Below are 15372 nucleotides of genomic sequence, written 5' to 3'. Positions count from 1 at the left end.
GCCAACTCTAAAGGGTACTGTGATGCACTAAATGGTAAAATTCAACGTTTGAAATTTGCCTGTCTTAAAATTGGCCTTCCTCCGCACCCACCTTTGCGAGAGAGAGTCCGCCTTCTCATTGCCTGGGATTGAGCAATGTGAGGGGACCCATACAAAGGTAATCATATATGATCTTTCGACCAGCACACTCATCTGCTCCCTTACCTTTGAAAGGAAATAAGATGAGTGTCTACCTGGTTTCATCGACCGAATAGCCTTAATCGAACTGAGACTATCCGAGAAGATGAAGTAATGGTGTGCGGGCATGTTGGAAATCATCCCCAATGCGAAGTTGATTGTTGCCAGCTCAGGAACATTTACCGAACAAGGTTCCTGAAGTTTGCGGATGGCGCTAGAGTTTTCATTGAAGACACCGAAGCCAGTGGATCCATTGAGACGTGACCCGTCTGTAAAAAATCTTTTCACGCAATTGACGTGTTGGTACTTTTCAGTAAAAATACGCGGGATAATAATAGTTCGAATTTGATCTGAAAGCCCATGAATCACTTGTTTGACTGTTTTACCAAACTTTTCCAGAACAAGGTTGTTGAGTTCATGCAGAGTAATGAATCTGTGGGTGATAAGCTAACACTTCCCTTGAAAAACTCAGTTTTGACAAAAACGCAAATGGGACCGCCTTGCGATGAGTGGCAGTTTACAGATCGCGATGAATTAGTAATATTAATAACAAAATTAATAACTTTATACACCCTAAAAAAGGCCAAGTTCAAAGACCGACACGTCACCGTAAAACTCAAAAGCCAATATCTGACAATTAGTACATGTAAGTTTTATGGCGAGCTGATTGTAGACAAGTTTTATCCGTACCCTAGTTTTAATTAGAGGGAACTAGATTGTGCTTACATTCTAATATTAAAATTATAGGTGCTCCATAAAGGGGTCGCATCCATTTGAGGTGGGCGTGGAGAAAAATCAGTGAGTAAACAGCTCTAAATTTACCACGACAGCACAACCGGCCGGATATTAGGGCCAACACATAGATTTGAAAATTACATGTTATGTGAGCTGCCATGGTGTCCGGCCATTAAGCTAAACAAAAATTCGGTGGCAAATTGTGGGAAGTGGAAAATTGAACATAGCAATTGACTTGGACAATCTGGACATTGAGATTCCGAGAAATGTTTCCGAGATCTTGGATTTGGATGAAATTTCAAAATCCCAGGCTTTGAAATATTTTCAAGATTCAGGGTAGCTTATACAGTTTTTTGTTTTGCAAATATCGGACTTTGACAAACAAACATCCAGATCGTAAAGTTAGAACAAATCTCTTTTTACCATCACACGCAAGGAGTAGCGCTTCAACCCAGTGTAGGTGAATTGCGTTCGTTGTGAATATCTTCGCAGTGACGTACGAGCGAAACGAACAAATGAGTTCGTTATACATCAACGAATACCCGTTTGTTGACATTCAGCAGTGCTTGATTATCCAACCCAAATTTGTCAAAATCATAAGCGATCCTCAAAACCATCATCAATAGAGATTTTCACATCCGGTAATATTGGCGTGTTAATGCAAATCCGAGAAAAATTCAAAGCAAATCGCTGTCAAACTCATTTCAACTCTAATTTCATACAATTTTTAGGTTAGTCCGAGGAAAATAATAATCAACTTTACACGGCGATGCACTCGATAGTGTGCGTGCTTTAAACGTCAATAATCTCTCTGTAGCCGCACGGTATTCCATTCAAAGGAGTGCCGTTGCGGTTCTACTGAAAACCTCAATAAGCCCAGAAAACTACAAAGATGGGGTGAGCTCGATCGTTCACAGTAAGGGAGTAGCTTAAGCGCCACCTCGTTAGAGGACTACTCGCTCGGATATCAATTGCCCGGGATGAGACTCGCCAAAGAAAAGGCCATAAGAAGGCCCTGACGAACGGTTTGTAAAACGATCCAACTCCCCTCAACTTTCCTAGCGTCCGACTTACTAGATGTCCGAATCAGTAAGCAGGCATTACTCACTCTACCCTAACTCTCCGCACGAAAGGAAGCTTTTACCCAACTACAGCTTCTCATCACTGGTAGTTTCCTCCACAATCCTCGAGATGGCGATTCCGTCACAGAAGGGGTAACGACCATTCATTAAAATGAATGGAACAAGACTAATTCAACGAACGAGCGCAAAAGGAGATTCCTCAGGTGAACTCCAACATCAATAACGCTAACACAGGTAGGGTTTCTCCGAACACTTTGAAACATCGAGTTCTAACTCATGGTAACACAATTTATTTATTAAGACGATACTATTCTAGGCCTAGACTTCCCTACCTAAAGCGTGCGTTCTCTCTAACCAGAGCGTTCTTCCCTCCCGACGGTACATGTGCACATGGAAAACATTTAGCGGTCGCGGTCTTACATGCGGTGGCCGGTGCGATTAAAATCCTTCGCACCCGGCGAGAAAGAGCGACGGTTGTGCTATTGTCGCGCGCGATGACTCAGCTTACATGGGGTTTGCCGGTGCGATGTCCATGCTTTGCAACCGGCGAGAACAAACGACGGGTGTCGCTATTGTTGCGTGAGCTGGCTCAGCTCGCTATTGTTGGGTGGTGTTCTTTGTTGGTTTGGCTTGGCGGTTCAACCTCGTGTTCGACAGCCCGATGGTGAATCCACCTACCAGAGCGCGTTCGGTCAACTGACTCTCGAACGGTCACGATTCCGGTCACGTGGTCCGATTCGGATGCTTTACCGACGGATGATTCGCTCCGGACCGGGCGCGATGTTGATGGCGCAGCCCTCCTTGGCCACACGATGACAATGGCCAGCAACGCTTGCCTGGTCTCCGGAAGTGTCCACTGTACGAAACGTAGGTTTCCTAAACCCGAGAAATAAACCGTCGAACGGCTTTCTGTTCGATTTCTCGCTGCACCGATTTCACTACGGTAAACGGGTTTTGATTTTTTTTTTTTGAAGTGTAACACAAGCTAAGTTTTTGGTTATACGCGACTACGATCACTTCTGACACGTTTCACCAGTCCAGGCAAAGGCACGAGAAACTTTTTGGTCCTCAGATAGAAGCCTGGGAAAACTCGCGTCATCTTTTTGACTGCGACCTCTCGCTCCCACCAGTACTCATCAAGGCGACCTTCACATTCCCCGCCCCATTCCTCAAGGCCGTCCTATAAACTTGACCTTCGGCTTTAGTCCCGATCCCGAGCAAAACGGGAGAGTACTTTAACGAGTGCACTTCTACTCCCCTACAGCGGAACAAGTATTTGAAATGCCCATGTTATGAGCTGGCCTAAGCATTGGCGCAGTTTTATGGTATGATGCGCGCGCAAGGCGGCAAACTAAAGGTTTCGAAATAACATCGAGAGTATGTTGTATATTTAATGACACAGGTGTAATTTCATATGATGTTCGATAGTAATTATTCAATTCAATTATATGTTCTAATAAGGTAGTTATTTGTACATATTTACAAAAAGGGTGACTGTTACATCTCTTCAGCATGAGGCAATCACCCATATTCTCGTTTCCATTCGAACCGTTTATTTGAATGGAAAACACGGTTCGAACGAAAACAAGAATGTGGGTGAATAATTTTCCGTTGAACTGTGTGTAAAATCTACAGCCTTATGATTGTGTAATATGACAATAATCATGTTGCAAACATTGTTGGCTAATAGTTCAGCATTTGGCTGTTTTGAAAACCTTCTAAAGTCTGACGATAAAGTCAAAAAGTGTCTGGTTTTTAAGGGTTTAATGCAGCACACCTACATAAAACTGTTCTGTAAATCAATCATAATCCCAAGTAACATTTCAAATGTTATGAAATACTACAAAACTACTATAATGCTGTTTTGAAACTCTGGTGAAGGCTACTCTAAAATTGGTGCATCGCTTTTTCTTCTTCCTTTTCGCATTTCAAGCATATTAGTAGTGTTGTTTCACTCATGTTATATCTTCATTTTATTTCAGCAAGCTTATGTTCCAGCAGACGCTCTGGACAGCAATTTCAACATTTATAAAAAAACTACACTTCCAGCTATTGACTGGGTGTATCCTATGGCTTTCCTTCCCTACTAACATAATTCCTAAATTCCCGAGACATTTATGAGGGGGTCGTAGAGTTCTCTGCATCTCTTTTAAGTAAATGTTGGACTAACATACCTTTCCTATCCCTACCAGTTGTAAGGACGTGGCCAGGACAATCCTTAACTGTTAGAGCGGGATATGTCTTTATCTGGGGGATAGTAATTATTTCCTACTTACTATCTGTCTAGTCATAGATATCCGTCTTGCTCTTAATAGTTTTGAATTCGTACCATCTACGATATTGTGCAACTTGTTCGATGTTAATGCTTGTTTCATGGACAGATCATATTCAATTGAGGAACTGCTAATGATGAAGTGAGCACGGTCTGGCTTATACCAAGGAAGACACATATACGAAGATATGTAGTGGTGGTAGATTCTCATAAATCGAGATTGTGTGTTCTCAGTCCAAGAATTTCTTCAAAATTTGCAATTATAAGTGTGTTCGTCACTCCGCATTTGATTAGTATCCTGAGAGATAGAGAGAGAGCTTCTGGAGAGGTGTTACTCCTTCCAGAACCTCGAGACTCATGTTATGCGTTGAGTGCATACAGCCAAGAGCAATACGCAGATAACGATATTGAATTCCTTTTTTTTTTTTTTTTTTTTTTTTTTTTTTAGGGGGCGACCCCGGCGTAGTGGTTAGCATCCATACCTATCACGCCAAAGTCACGAGTTCAAATCTCACCCCCGGACAAGTCACGAATGACCCAAGAGCGTTAAAGTGACTAAAAAAAAAAAAAAAAAAAGGTGGCATTTTCTTGCCGAGAGAAACCAGACAGAGCCGTACTCTAACAGAGAGAATAGTTGTTTTATAAAGCGTTATGAGGCCTCCCGGATGAGCACCCCACCATGTGCCGCAAATTGAACGGAGAAAGTTGATCCTCTGTTGACATTTTTGCTTCAAATACGTAATATGGGTATTCCAAGTGCACTTTGAATCAAACCAAACCCCAAGGTACTTGAAAGACAATGATTGAGTAATGTTTCTGTCCAAAAGATTATGCTACATTTGAGCTGGATACCGCTTTCGAGTAAACACTACCAGTTCAGTTTTCTGCGGCGAGAATTCGATCTCTTGATTCCTAGCCCAAGAAGACAAGTTATCTAAGGAACTTTGAAATGGTCCTTGCAAATCCACGGCATGTGGACCTCTTACGGAAACCACACCGTCATCTGCAAGCTGTCTAAGCGTCCAAACAGTTGTACATATCGTTGACATAAAAGTTATAAAGAAGAGGGCTGAGACATGAGCCTTGGGGCAGGCCCATGTAGCTAATTCTGGAAGTTGTTAGTTGTCCAAGGGAAAAGTTCATTTGCTTTTCTGACAACAAATTGTACAAGAAATTATTTAAATTCCAGAAAGTCCACATATGTGCAGATTGCCTGGCAGAATTTCAATGGAAACTGAATCAAAAGCCCCCTTAATGTCCAAGAATACTGAAGCCAATTGCTCCTTGTGCGCAAAGGCCAGTTGAATATCTGTGGAAAGCAGCGCTAGACAATCGTTCGTTCCTTTGGTCTTGCGGAACCCAAACTGTGTATTTGATAGCAAGTTATTTGCTTCGACCCTCTGATCGAGTCTCCGAAGGATCATATTCTCCAACAATTTCCTAATGCACGAAAGCATAGCAATCGGACGGTATGAGTTATGCTCAGACGCTGGTTAGACAGCTTTTTAAATGGCTATTACTTTGACCTTTGATTCAATAAGTTTAAAAAGTCCATTGATGGTTGCTATACAGTACTTTTATTAAAACTACAGCATTAGATGGTTACATTTCTCCAGTTCGAACGAAATCTCGAACCTTCCTCTTGATGAAGCCCATTAGCGCCCGCACAGTGGAAACGGAAACGGAATCAGCGCATTTATTCAATTTTGTCAGCATTTGCTAGATGTCCTTGACTGCCCCGCCGCTTCGTCGAAGTCACTGCTTTGAAATTTCCCAGTATTTTTCGATTGGTCGAAATTCCGGGCAATTCGGAGAATTCATTAGCTTGGGGACAACATCGATCTTTTTGGCAGCATACCACTCCAGAACCACCTTGGAGTAGTGGCAGCTGGCCAAATCGGGCCAAAAAATGCCTATGCTTGCGGATGAACGACAAGACACGCTTTTTCAGGCATTCTTCGATGTAAACTTGGGATGTCATCGTCGAGGATGTTACGAATGGTTCCGTTTTCAGGCCACAACTGCAAATCGCTTGCCAAATCATGGGCTTCTTCGCGTACTTGTCGGCAAACATAAACTTGAATCTTCCCGGCAAATCCCCACGTCCAGTCACGATGTAAAACTTTTGATCGGGAAGCTACTTAAAATCGAGTTTGACGTATGTTTTATCATCGATCAAAGTGCAGCCCTTGTGTTTCGTCAAAATACGGTCGTACGACTTGTATCCTTCCCTGGCAAGGATGTTCCGCACCGTTTGAACGTTGGCGTTGTACCTTCTCGCCACATCTCGGATCGAAAGACCGGGGTTGCGCAGCTGACGATCACTCCACAAACTGTTGTTTTCGGCATCTTCGGCACTTTAGCCAGCTTGGAATCGAACCACTCCGGATTTTCCAGGTGTTGGTGCACAATATTTTTTTCTTCTTACGAGTTCCATTTGACGTTATATCTGAACACGATCGACTACTTTGATCAAACTTGCACCAGTTGTTCTCTATAGAAGTGTAAACAAACCACTGTCAAAGATTTTCGGTTCCCAGCACTAGAGGTGTGCTAGCGGCGTGCGAGGGGCGTACCAATTTACTTTTAGTCAGCCTTTATGCTCTGCATTTGTGACTGTTCAATCAAAGAATGTCAATAATCTGGAAAAAGGGCTATTAGAACGTGACAGAGCTGCTTGTAAAGGATTCACTTGGACTGATTTGGTGAGATTGTTCCTATTTTTCTACTTTTATCTATTTAAACTTAATTTCTGTGAATTCGTAGCATTTGGAATCGTTTGATTCGGATGAGACTCTTAACTTTTATTTGTTTACATTATATTTCAATCTGTATTCTTATGAACTTCACAAAATAAGGTCCCAATATTTGAATTGAGGAGCTCGGCTTGCTTGGTCGCTGCCGCTTTTGCTGACTGAGTAGAAGACCGTGGGTTTACTCTCAGGCTCCTCCAAAAGAAAACAGTTACCATGGTCGCATCGCCTGCATAAGCGAATCCTGACCCATCTCCTCTCCAGTAACGGAGAAGATGGGCGTGGCGGTCAATGGTAATTGTCATGCTTTTCCTACTCTGAACTTTGTTTGGAGAGCTATTCACTCCCAAATAGTTTTCCTTTAGCAATCAAAATAAGAACGTTAAAGTAGATACATGACAGTTGCCAGTATGCAATCTACGCATTACTCCGTTACAAACGCAATGCAACGCAAATTATACAAAGTTTCATAGGATTCGTAGGGGGTTAAATCTGATCGATTCGTCAGTTGGCGTAGGAATGCTCAATTAGAATGTCGCGATTATGAGAATAAATCCACTAACATAAAACCAATATATTGGAAGCCCAAGGCTCGCACAGTGCAGCAAGTCCAGATGAATTAGCTGACAAATTTGAAGAACTTTTAAAATATATGAAGATCACCATGACAAGTTCAGTAGCTATAAGGTCAGCAGACATTCAGGGTGATATTTAATATAACAAGTATCATACCTCATTTTGAAATATTTTTAGGCAACCAACAAGACGAAAAATGTAAAATTGTAAGGGACTTAGGTGTAATTCTAGACTCCAAACTCACTTTTGTAGCATATTATAATACCATCATAAGAAAGCCAATCGTATAATGGGCTTCATTAAACGGTTCAGCTATAATTTTAAAGACCCATAAACTATTAAATTATTACACGAGGAACGCATATAATGCGCTCTAAAACAATTATTTTGATTTGCCCTTCGGAAATTGAATTGGACCGCATTTCCCATTCCATCATACGCTCATCAATTTGTAAACACTCAAAGAACTCCACAAGTTAGCAATGCTTTGGCATTATTTCACCGCATCGGATCATCAGAACTACTCTCACAATTAAACTGTTATCTTAGAAAACGGAAATTATTCTCAGAAAAACCACACAGAACAAATTACGCAAAAAATGGCCCCATCAATCGAATGATGCGACAGTACACTGCGAAGTCATTAGCATCACTATGCCGAAAGAACAAATGAAAACCCGACTAAAACATAATAGAAATAATACATAGCATGTAAGTAAAACACTGAAACCATTGTAAGTAGTCTAATTTTGCTTGACGAAATAAGTAAATTAATAACGGTGGAAGTGCATCTAGAACACTAAGTTGAGAGCACGCAATAAACTAATATGCGATATGCAATAAGCTGGAAATGCGAAGAAGAAGAAGAAGAAGAAGAAGAAGAAGAAGAAGAAGCAAAGAACCATCTAGGAGATAAGTTCAATGATCCCTTGGGGCAAGTTTATTTAGTATTTAATTAACTTTGGGCACATCTCCCACCAGTAAGTTCAGAAAACTTCCTAAGCATACACAGTGGTCTCCCCAAGTTGGCCCGATGGACTTGGGGGCCAATTCGAAGCACTGGGGCAAGGCCAACATCTTGTAGAGTAAATCATCAGAGCTGTAAGGTCATGTACAGTAAAGGCCCAGGGGCAGAACACTCTGACTGAAATTCAAGGGCACCATCGAGTGTTAGTAAAAAAACAAGCCAAACTCATACCTTAGGAGGGCAAATCCACCAGACTTCACATTCTAATACCAGTTCTGACAAGTTTCTCAAAACCTGGAGTGTGTTCATGTATAAAACCGAAGACAACAAATCAAGAAGACTGGCAACTTTGCCAGAATCCAAGCGACAGATACAATGGCGCTGCGCTTGAGTGAAGGTGGAAGCAACGCATAGAAAAATGAGCAAATACACAAACCCTTCTTCTGAGGATGTAATCTTTGCTATAAAATTCATTCGAAGCATTCACCTTTGAGCGGCAGATGACGCGATTGTACCTGTCTCATAGCGTTCGTATGAGAAAATGGAAGAGTTGCCAGTCTTCTTGATTTGTTGTCTTAGATAAAACTTTCTGATTTAAAAACTATTCGATCTAATGGACAATTGGTACTGTTTTACGTTACTCATAACAGCAATTCAATAAAATCATGAGATTTTTTTTTAATCATACGGCTAGTAAAAAAAAAATTCAACGAATTCAGTATTTTTTATTAAAAACATAATGTTTATTCTTCAAAAGAACGTCTATGACTATTGGAGAAGGGGCCCTGGTCAGCCGTACGACGCAACTTAGTCACGATGCTCTCACAAGAGCGCTGGGCGGCACTGAAATCATTCTCATTTTTTATTGAACACCCGTTACAATTAGAGTTACCGTAAAACGGGGCATCATTGATAATGCGGGTAACTTTGATAATATAATATAAAGAATAAATTTACTCGCTGTGCTTTTTCCAAATAAGAAACATTGATTCCATATTGTAGCTTAGGGTATTTCCGTTGATATCGTATATAGTTTTTATATAGTATGTGTTACATATTTTACAAAAAATATTAACAAACCATTTTCGTGTTTTTCACCTTTTTGAAAAAGCACACAAACCATCACTTATGAAATGTGTTTCCGATACAGCCATCACAAGTTCAATGTTGTATTCTTATTGCTTATGAAGTTTTCTGATTATATACTCATTCAAAGTTTTATATTTAAAGAACTCAATTGTTTGAGTTTTTCTCATTTTTTTTTCTACATTCATCGAGCATTATCAAAGTAACCCTAAATCAAAATACTAAAGTTCGGTCATAAAACTAATAAAATAGTGCAAATGCTTTAATTTTCGTTCAACATATTACTAACGATTTAACTCGTGGATCCATAGTACTTGTTTTAAAAATATAAAATTTGAAAAACATTCATTGCTGTTAACAATATTTAGAATACACTTTAAAAAACTATCAATGTTACCCCGTTTTACGGTACCAATAAAGAAGGTCACGACTCCTCACACGAGTCACAGCTCGCGATCTATTTCATCACACATCGGGAACGAAAAAAATATTTCAGCACATACGTTCTCTCTCCGTGGTGAGTCAAAACGGAAGTGATATTAGTTCTTCTCAATCTCAAGCACGAAAGTTCACTCGGGAAATAACGCTTTGCAAAATCATCGCAAAGTTCCGTACCGAAAACATCTCGCTTGTGATAACGAACTTTTGGCAATATTTCCAACACTGGTTCTGATGCAACATCGACTGTATACGTCAATGTTGCTATTCCATTAAGAACTGCACCTATGAAATGGACGACATGCCAGGCCTCCTCTCCTTGACATGGAGCTTGAATATTACCTAAAATCCATCTCAATCTTATCGCACCACAGAGTTACCTAATCCACTGAAGCTTACTTTCAAATCCATCCCTTGCTGTATCTATTGTCGTTGCTAAATTGGACATGGCTCAATCCTACGTAAACAACAATACTCATTATCTCCAAAACACTCCCTCTCTCTCTCTCTCTATCTCTTTCTCTCTCGCTCTGTGGTCACTTCCCATGAAACCCAACCGTGTCAGTCAGTGCCTACTGTTGTTGCACCCTAATTTCTCTCGCTGTTTCGCACCAATTGTCTAGCAGCAGCCCCCTTACAACAGCAGAATCCCATCACCTTGTCTCGTCATGAATTTATTTGATTACATTTTCTAATGAGAGCAATTAATTCCAGTCTCAAATCTGTTGTTAGCTGTTGATTTTCTCACTCAGTTTTCGTCTTTTATTTCTTTCTCGTTACAGCAAAGCCACTGTCGCCTGTTACTGACGCAAGTGACGCCGGAGATTTGTGCGTTTGTAGGTGCGACGGTAACGGACGAGGATCATCCGACAAGCGCTGGTACTACGACGCCCCCTCCAAGTCCCGCAGGGACCACCACTAAAGCATCTAGTACAACTGTGGGTACTACTACTACTACTGCTGCTACTACTACTACCACTACTAGTACGGAGAAGCCTACCAACGATGGTGGTCAGGATCATCATGAAGTGCCAAGTGACAAGGATGGCAACACTGGCGGTGGTGGTACAGTTGGTAAGTAGCAAGAATTTGAATGGAATCTTTCAATCAGTACAGGTCCTTTAAAACCCGCCAACTTGAAAAATGACATGATGATGCAGATTTCAAAATTCAACGTGGTATGGGAGAGATGGCTCAAAATGCTATATTCTATTCTATTGAGTCTATTGAGTAGCCCTTGAGTTTTCCCCCACCGTAGAATCATAGGAGAGTAAATTTTGAGACAACAATGCTATCGATTATCAATTGGCATCTACTTTCATATTATGTAATAAAACTAAGAAGTTTGATAATGAAAAATGTGAAAACATCATCAAGTCAGTTTATCCTATCGAGCAAAGTAATCGTATATCAGTCCAATCCTTAATTTCAATCGTTCATAGGTTAAGTTAGAGTTTTGCGTTTCGAGTTGCAAGCTTGAATGCAACTGATTTTAACTTGAAAAATATTAATAAATTTACTAAAAATTTTGAAATATTTTTATGGAAATCGCACTTTGTTCTTCCATGTGGGACTGATATGGGGTTGTAAGCAGTATATCTCACCGTACAAAATTATTAAATCTGCATCAGCAAGCCTTTTTTCCCCGAGATGGCGGGTTTTAGAGGCCTTTAGTCTAAAACAGTGAGCTATAATATAATTGGCGATTTTCGTGAGGTCAAAGGCGAAATAATAAAAAAACGGCACTTATTTTCAATTTAAAATATCGAAGGAATTTTTAGAAATTTGTGTATGAAAAGTGATAAATGTTGTCTAGATTTCCATGGCGTTAGGCAGAATTTAGATAAAGAGAGAGTTGACTATATTTGGATACTTTCTGTGATGACCAATTCCATACCAACTACGTATCGATTGGGCGTGACATTCTCCGATTTCCTAGAAACTTTGCATAACTATGGGAAAAGCTAACTTTTTGTTACGGAGACGAACCAGCTTTTTGTTCTCGTCGTTCAAGCGTTTTGCCATAACTATATACGGAAAATTTTGCTATCTATGCTTATGTGAAATTTTCCCAGCTACAACTTTGCTTAAGACCACTTTTTGGATGAACGTCAAGAAAATTAGTTATTAATTGATGTCCAAGTCGACAACTTTCTGATATGATTGATCGACTGATCAACAGGCAACACTGCATCGATGATTTGAACCACCCTAATACATATGCAGCTGACACATTCTACGTAGCGTTACAACGGTTTTGATCAATTTTTGTCAGTTTTTTTTACAGTAACTGAAAAAATTTAAAACTAACCGCGCCGCTCTAAAGCGTACAATCTCCGCTGATTTGATTGCGCAAACGTGATTAATTAAATTGTGTGTGAATATACACATTGATTCAAAACGTGCAGTGACGCTCACTTTTCACCTCCGAGAGCTGTCATGGAACTGTGATGACCTTTCCCTTTTGAAATAATTAATCCTATCTGAAGCAATCATCTTTTGTTTTGATGTCATGACGTCGTAACGGTGTTGATTATTATTACGCAGTTTGTTCTCACTTCAATATCTTTGCGTTCACCAGGTATCATCTTGGCCGTGCTGACGTTGATTTCGCTGGCCGGAGCCGGTGGTTTTATGCTGTTACGAAACCCGGAACGGCGCGACCAGCTGCGGTTGCTCTTCCGAAGGCGGAACGTACTGGTGTCGTATTCAAGGGTAAGTTGCTATTGGGGTTAGAATAGTGCCTGTAAATGTAAAGTAAGTACATACAAAGTAAATTATTTCCACATGTGTGTTTATGTGCAGTTTAGGTAGAGGATGGTGTTCTTTCTTCATATAGGGAAGCATTTTCGTCTTCCGATAAAAACCGATAGCTAGATAGGTATATGCAGGCAATTATGAAAAAAATAGAAATAAATAAATAAATCATTTAAAAATAAATAAATAAACAAATAATAATCAGTAAATAAATCAATTAATAAATCAGTAAATTAAATAATAAATAAATAAATCAATGAATCCATCAATAAATCAATAAGTAAAACAATAATTCCAGCAATCTATAAATCTATAAATTTATAATTTTTTGGATTTTTTTACACCTAAAAATCTCTAAATCTTTTAAAAAAAATATATAATATAACTCTAGAAATCCCTTTCGCAGACTAGAAAATATAGTACCCGACTCTGCAAAGCATGTCTGGTACCTCTATGTATGCATTTAGATTCGCATCCAAAGTCCCTTCTCTTTTGCATACTCGGAACAAAAAATACTTGCTAAGCCTCGCCTCTAATAGAATTTCCCGCCATTTTTATTAATAGGGTGCTTAAAAATATCTTTTATGTCGCGTATGCCAAAAAGGAGGGACTGCGGATGTTAGTCTACTGTCATTGATGTTGTTCACAACATTACGTGCTGCTTGACTGTAAAGTTCAGGAACATCTTCTAATTGAATATACCAGCAGTTGAATATACTAGCAGTTCGCTTCTCGGTTCACTGATAGATTTAAATCCGAAATGTAGGTTCTAGCGAGGGCTCGAGAGTAAGAGGCAGTTAATCACACAAAACAAACTACAGAAGTCATACTCATTATCTTCTATATTCGGTCTCCAACATTGTTCCCCACCGGTTCGAACTCTTTCCGGTCGCTGATAGACCGTTGCGTTGCACAACATGAAAGGCTAGGTATTTGGGCTGTCTTTGAGGGCATTACAAAACCCTACACGGAGAAAAATACTACCCAAAATTTGAGATCTTTTTACTTAATATTTACTTCAGCCTCTCACTTGCACTCGTTATTGTTGTCAAAAAAGGAACAAGAGATTCGACCCAACGATATAGTTCAGCCCAATAAGTTACTTTTGAGTAAAATGCATATTCTCAAATTTACGTGAATTAAACTTAATTTTGGGTAGAATATACTTAAGAATAGGTAGTTTTTTTTTTGCTGGTGTTAAATGGAAACTACTATATGCGATTTACTCAAATTTGGGTTATTGGGTTGAACCCCGGAACTGAGGGAAAAGTACTTAATTTTGGGTAGTTTTTCATCTCCGTGTAAGGCCGGGCGCCCACTAATGTGGCGGAGGTGTGGCATTTGCTAGCAAGCGCCACACGACTTCGACATGATGTTTTGACATGTTGTATGATGCCACATCAGCCCACTGAGCCCGACCTCATAGACAGGACTTTTGTTATCCTATATTTCAAAAAGAAAAATTTCACATACCCACATTTCACGTATCCCGTGTCATCTTCAATGGGCTGGCGAACGAATGTTACGAATTGGCGTATTATCTACAACTGGTCAGATATATGTAGAATCAGGTCCGATCAGTTCTGATGAGGTAACGACTGAACTCGAACAAATGCAACAGACAAAAATGATCACCAAAAATGCATTTTAAGTCGGTTATTTTTGAAACTCTCAGGGAATAAATAAACACATATTAGCAATGTTGGTTTATTCAACCTCCTCTACTAGGCTAAATGCCCGTACCTTGGACTTAACGCTACCAAATCCTGTGCAACACTTGCGCCATCTTTCTTACACACTTTCATCCACTCTTTCTTCAAATCCTTGTAGTTTTTGAAGACCTTCCCTATTTTCCGGAGCTTGCCCAGAATTTTTCTATTGGGCTCAGTTCTGGCGAGTTTGGCGGATTTGCCTCCTTCGGCACAAAAACAACATCGTTGGCTTCGTACCAGTCCAATACCGGTTTCGCGTAATGGCAACATGCCAGATCCGGCCAAACAGAGTGTAGCCTTCGTAGAACCGGAGGAAGGACAGCAGGCGCTTCTGGAGGCATTCTTCTTTATATATTTGGCCACACTAAATACTTCTTGGCAAATTTCTCAACTTTCTTCTTCCGGAACATCCAGGCGGGATTTGTCGACTTAAAACTCCTGGTCGGGGATCTTCTTGTCGTCCGCTTTAATGTACGTCTCGTCGTCCATTACGATGCATTTCGGCTGCACCAAGCACTCGCGGTTCAGCTTCCTGGCGTGGGATTTGGCCACCGTATTCTGTTCAGTCTTGTAAGCGGTCACGGTAGTCGACACATTTTCTGTAAAACAGCAAAAGGGTTTATCTTCCATTTAATTCCACTTAATTAATTTTGGTATCCATGACAGATACGTATTTCGACTACAATGTGCAGTCTTCATCAGTGTCATTCCCACTAAAGAACTTATCAAAATCTAACCCCTTAAGTACTCATCCCCTAGGTAAAAAAGTCAAGATCATAGGTATAAAAATGAAACTACAATGTGTTGAATCGGAACC

The 15372-nt window shown here is 40.2% G+C and overlaps 1 protein-coding gene across 4 annotated transcripts in view; it reads left to right on the top strand.

The window, feature by feature from the left end:
- The window catches only part of Lerp (lysosomal enzyme receptor protein), a 483866-nt gene that overhangs the window by 462592 nt on the left and 5902 nt on the right, over nt 1-15372 (top strand). For all 4 annotated transcript variants that reach the window (XR_010517500.1, XM_065218874.1, XM_065218872.1 and 1 more), the window contains 2 exons: nt 10869-11160; nt 12668-12801. Coding sequence is in view for 3 of the 4 variants with exons in the window: in XM_065218874.1 (XP_065074946.1) it covers nt 10869-11160; nt 12668-12801 (426 nt within the window). In the remaining variant the exon portion in view is untranslated. The remainder of the gene's footprint in view (nt 1-10868; nt 11161-12667; nt 12802-15372) is intronic.

The sequence above is a fragment of the Ochlerotatus camptorhynchus genome, unplaced genomic scaffold, assembly GCF_037179485.1.
Source record: "Ochlerotatus camptorhynchus isolate MF236.1 unplaced genomic scaffold, CSIRO-AGI_Acam_v1.1 ptg000094l, whole genome shotgun sequence".
Taxonomy (NCBI): domain Eukaryota; kingdom Metazoa; phylum Arthropoda; class Insecta; order Diptera; family Culicidae; genus Ochlerotatus; species Ochlerotatus camptorhynchus.
The sequence above is the reverse complement of the archived record's forward strand: the minus strand, read 5'-3'. Positions and strand labels throughout refer to the sequence as shown.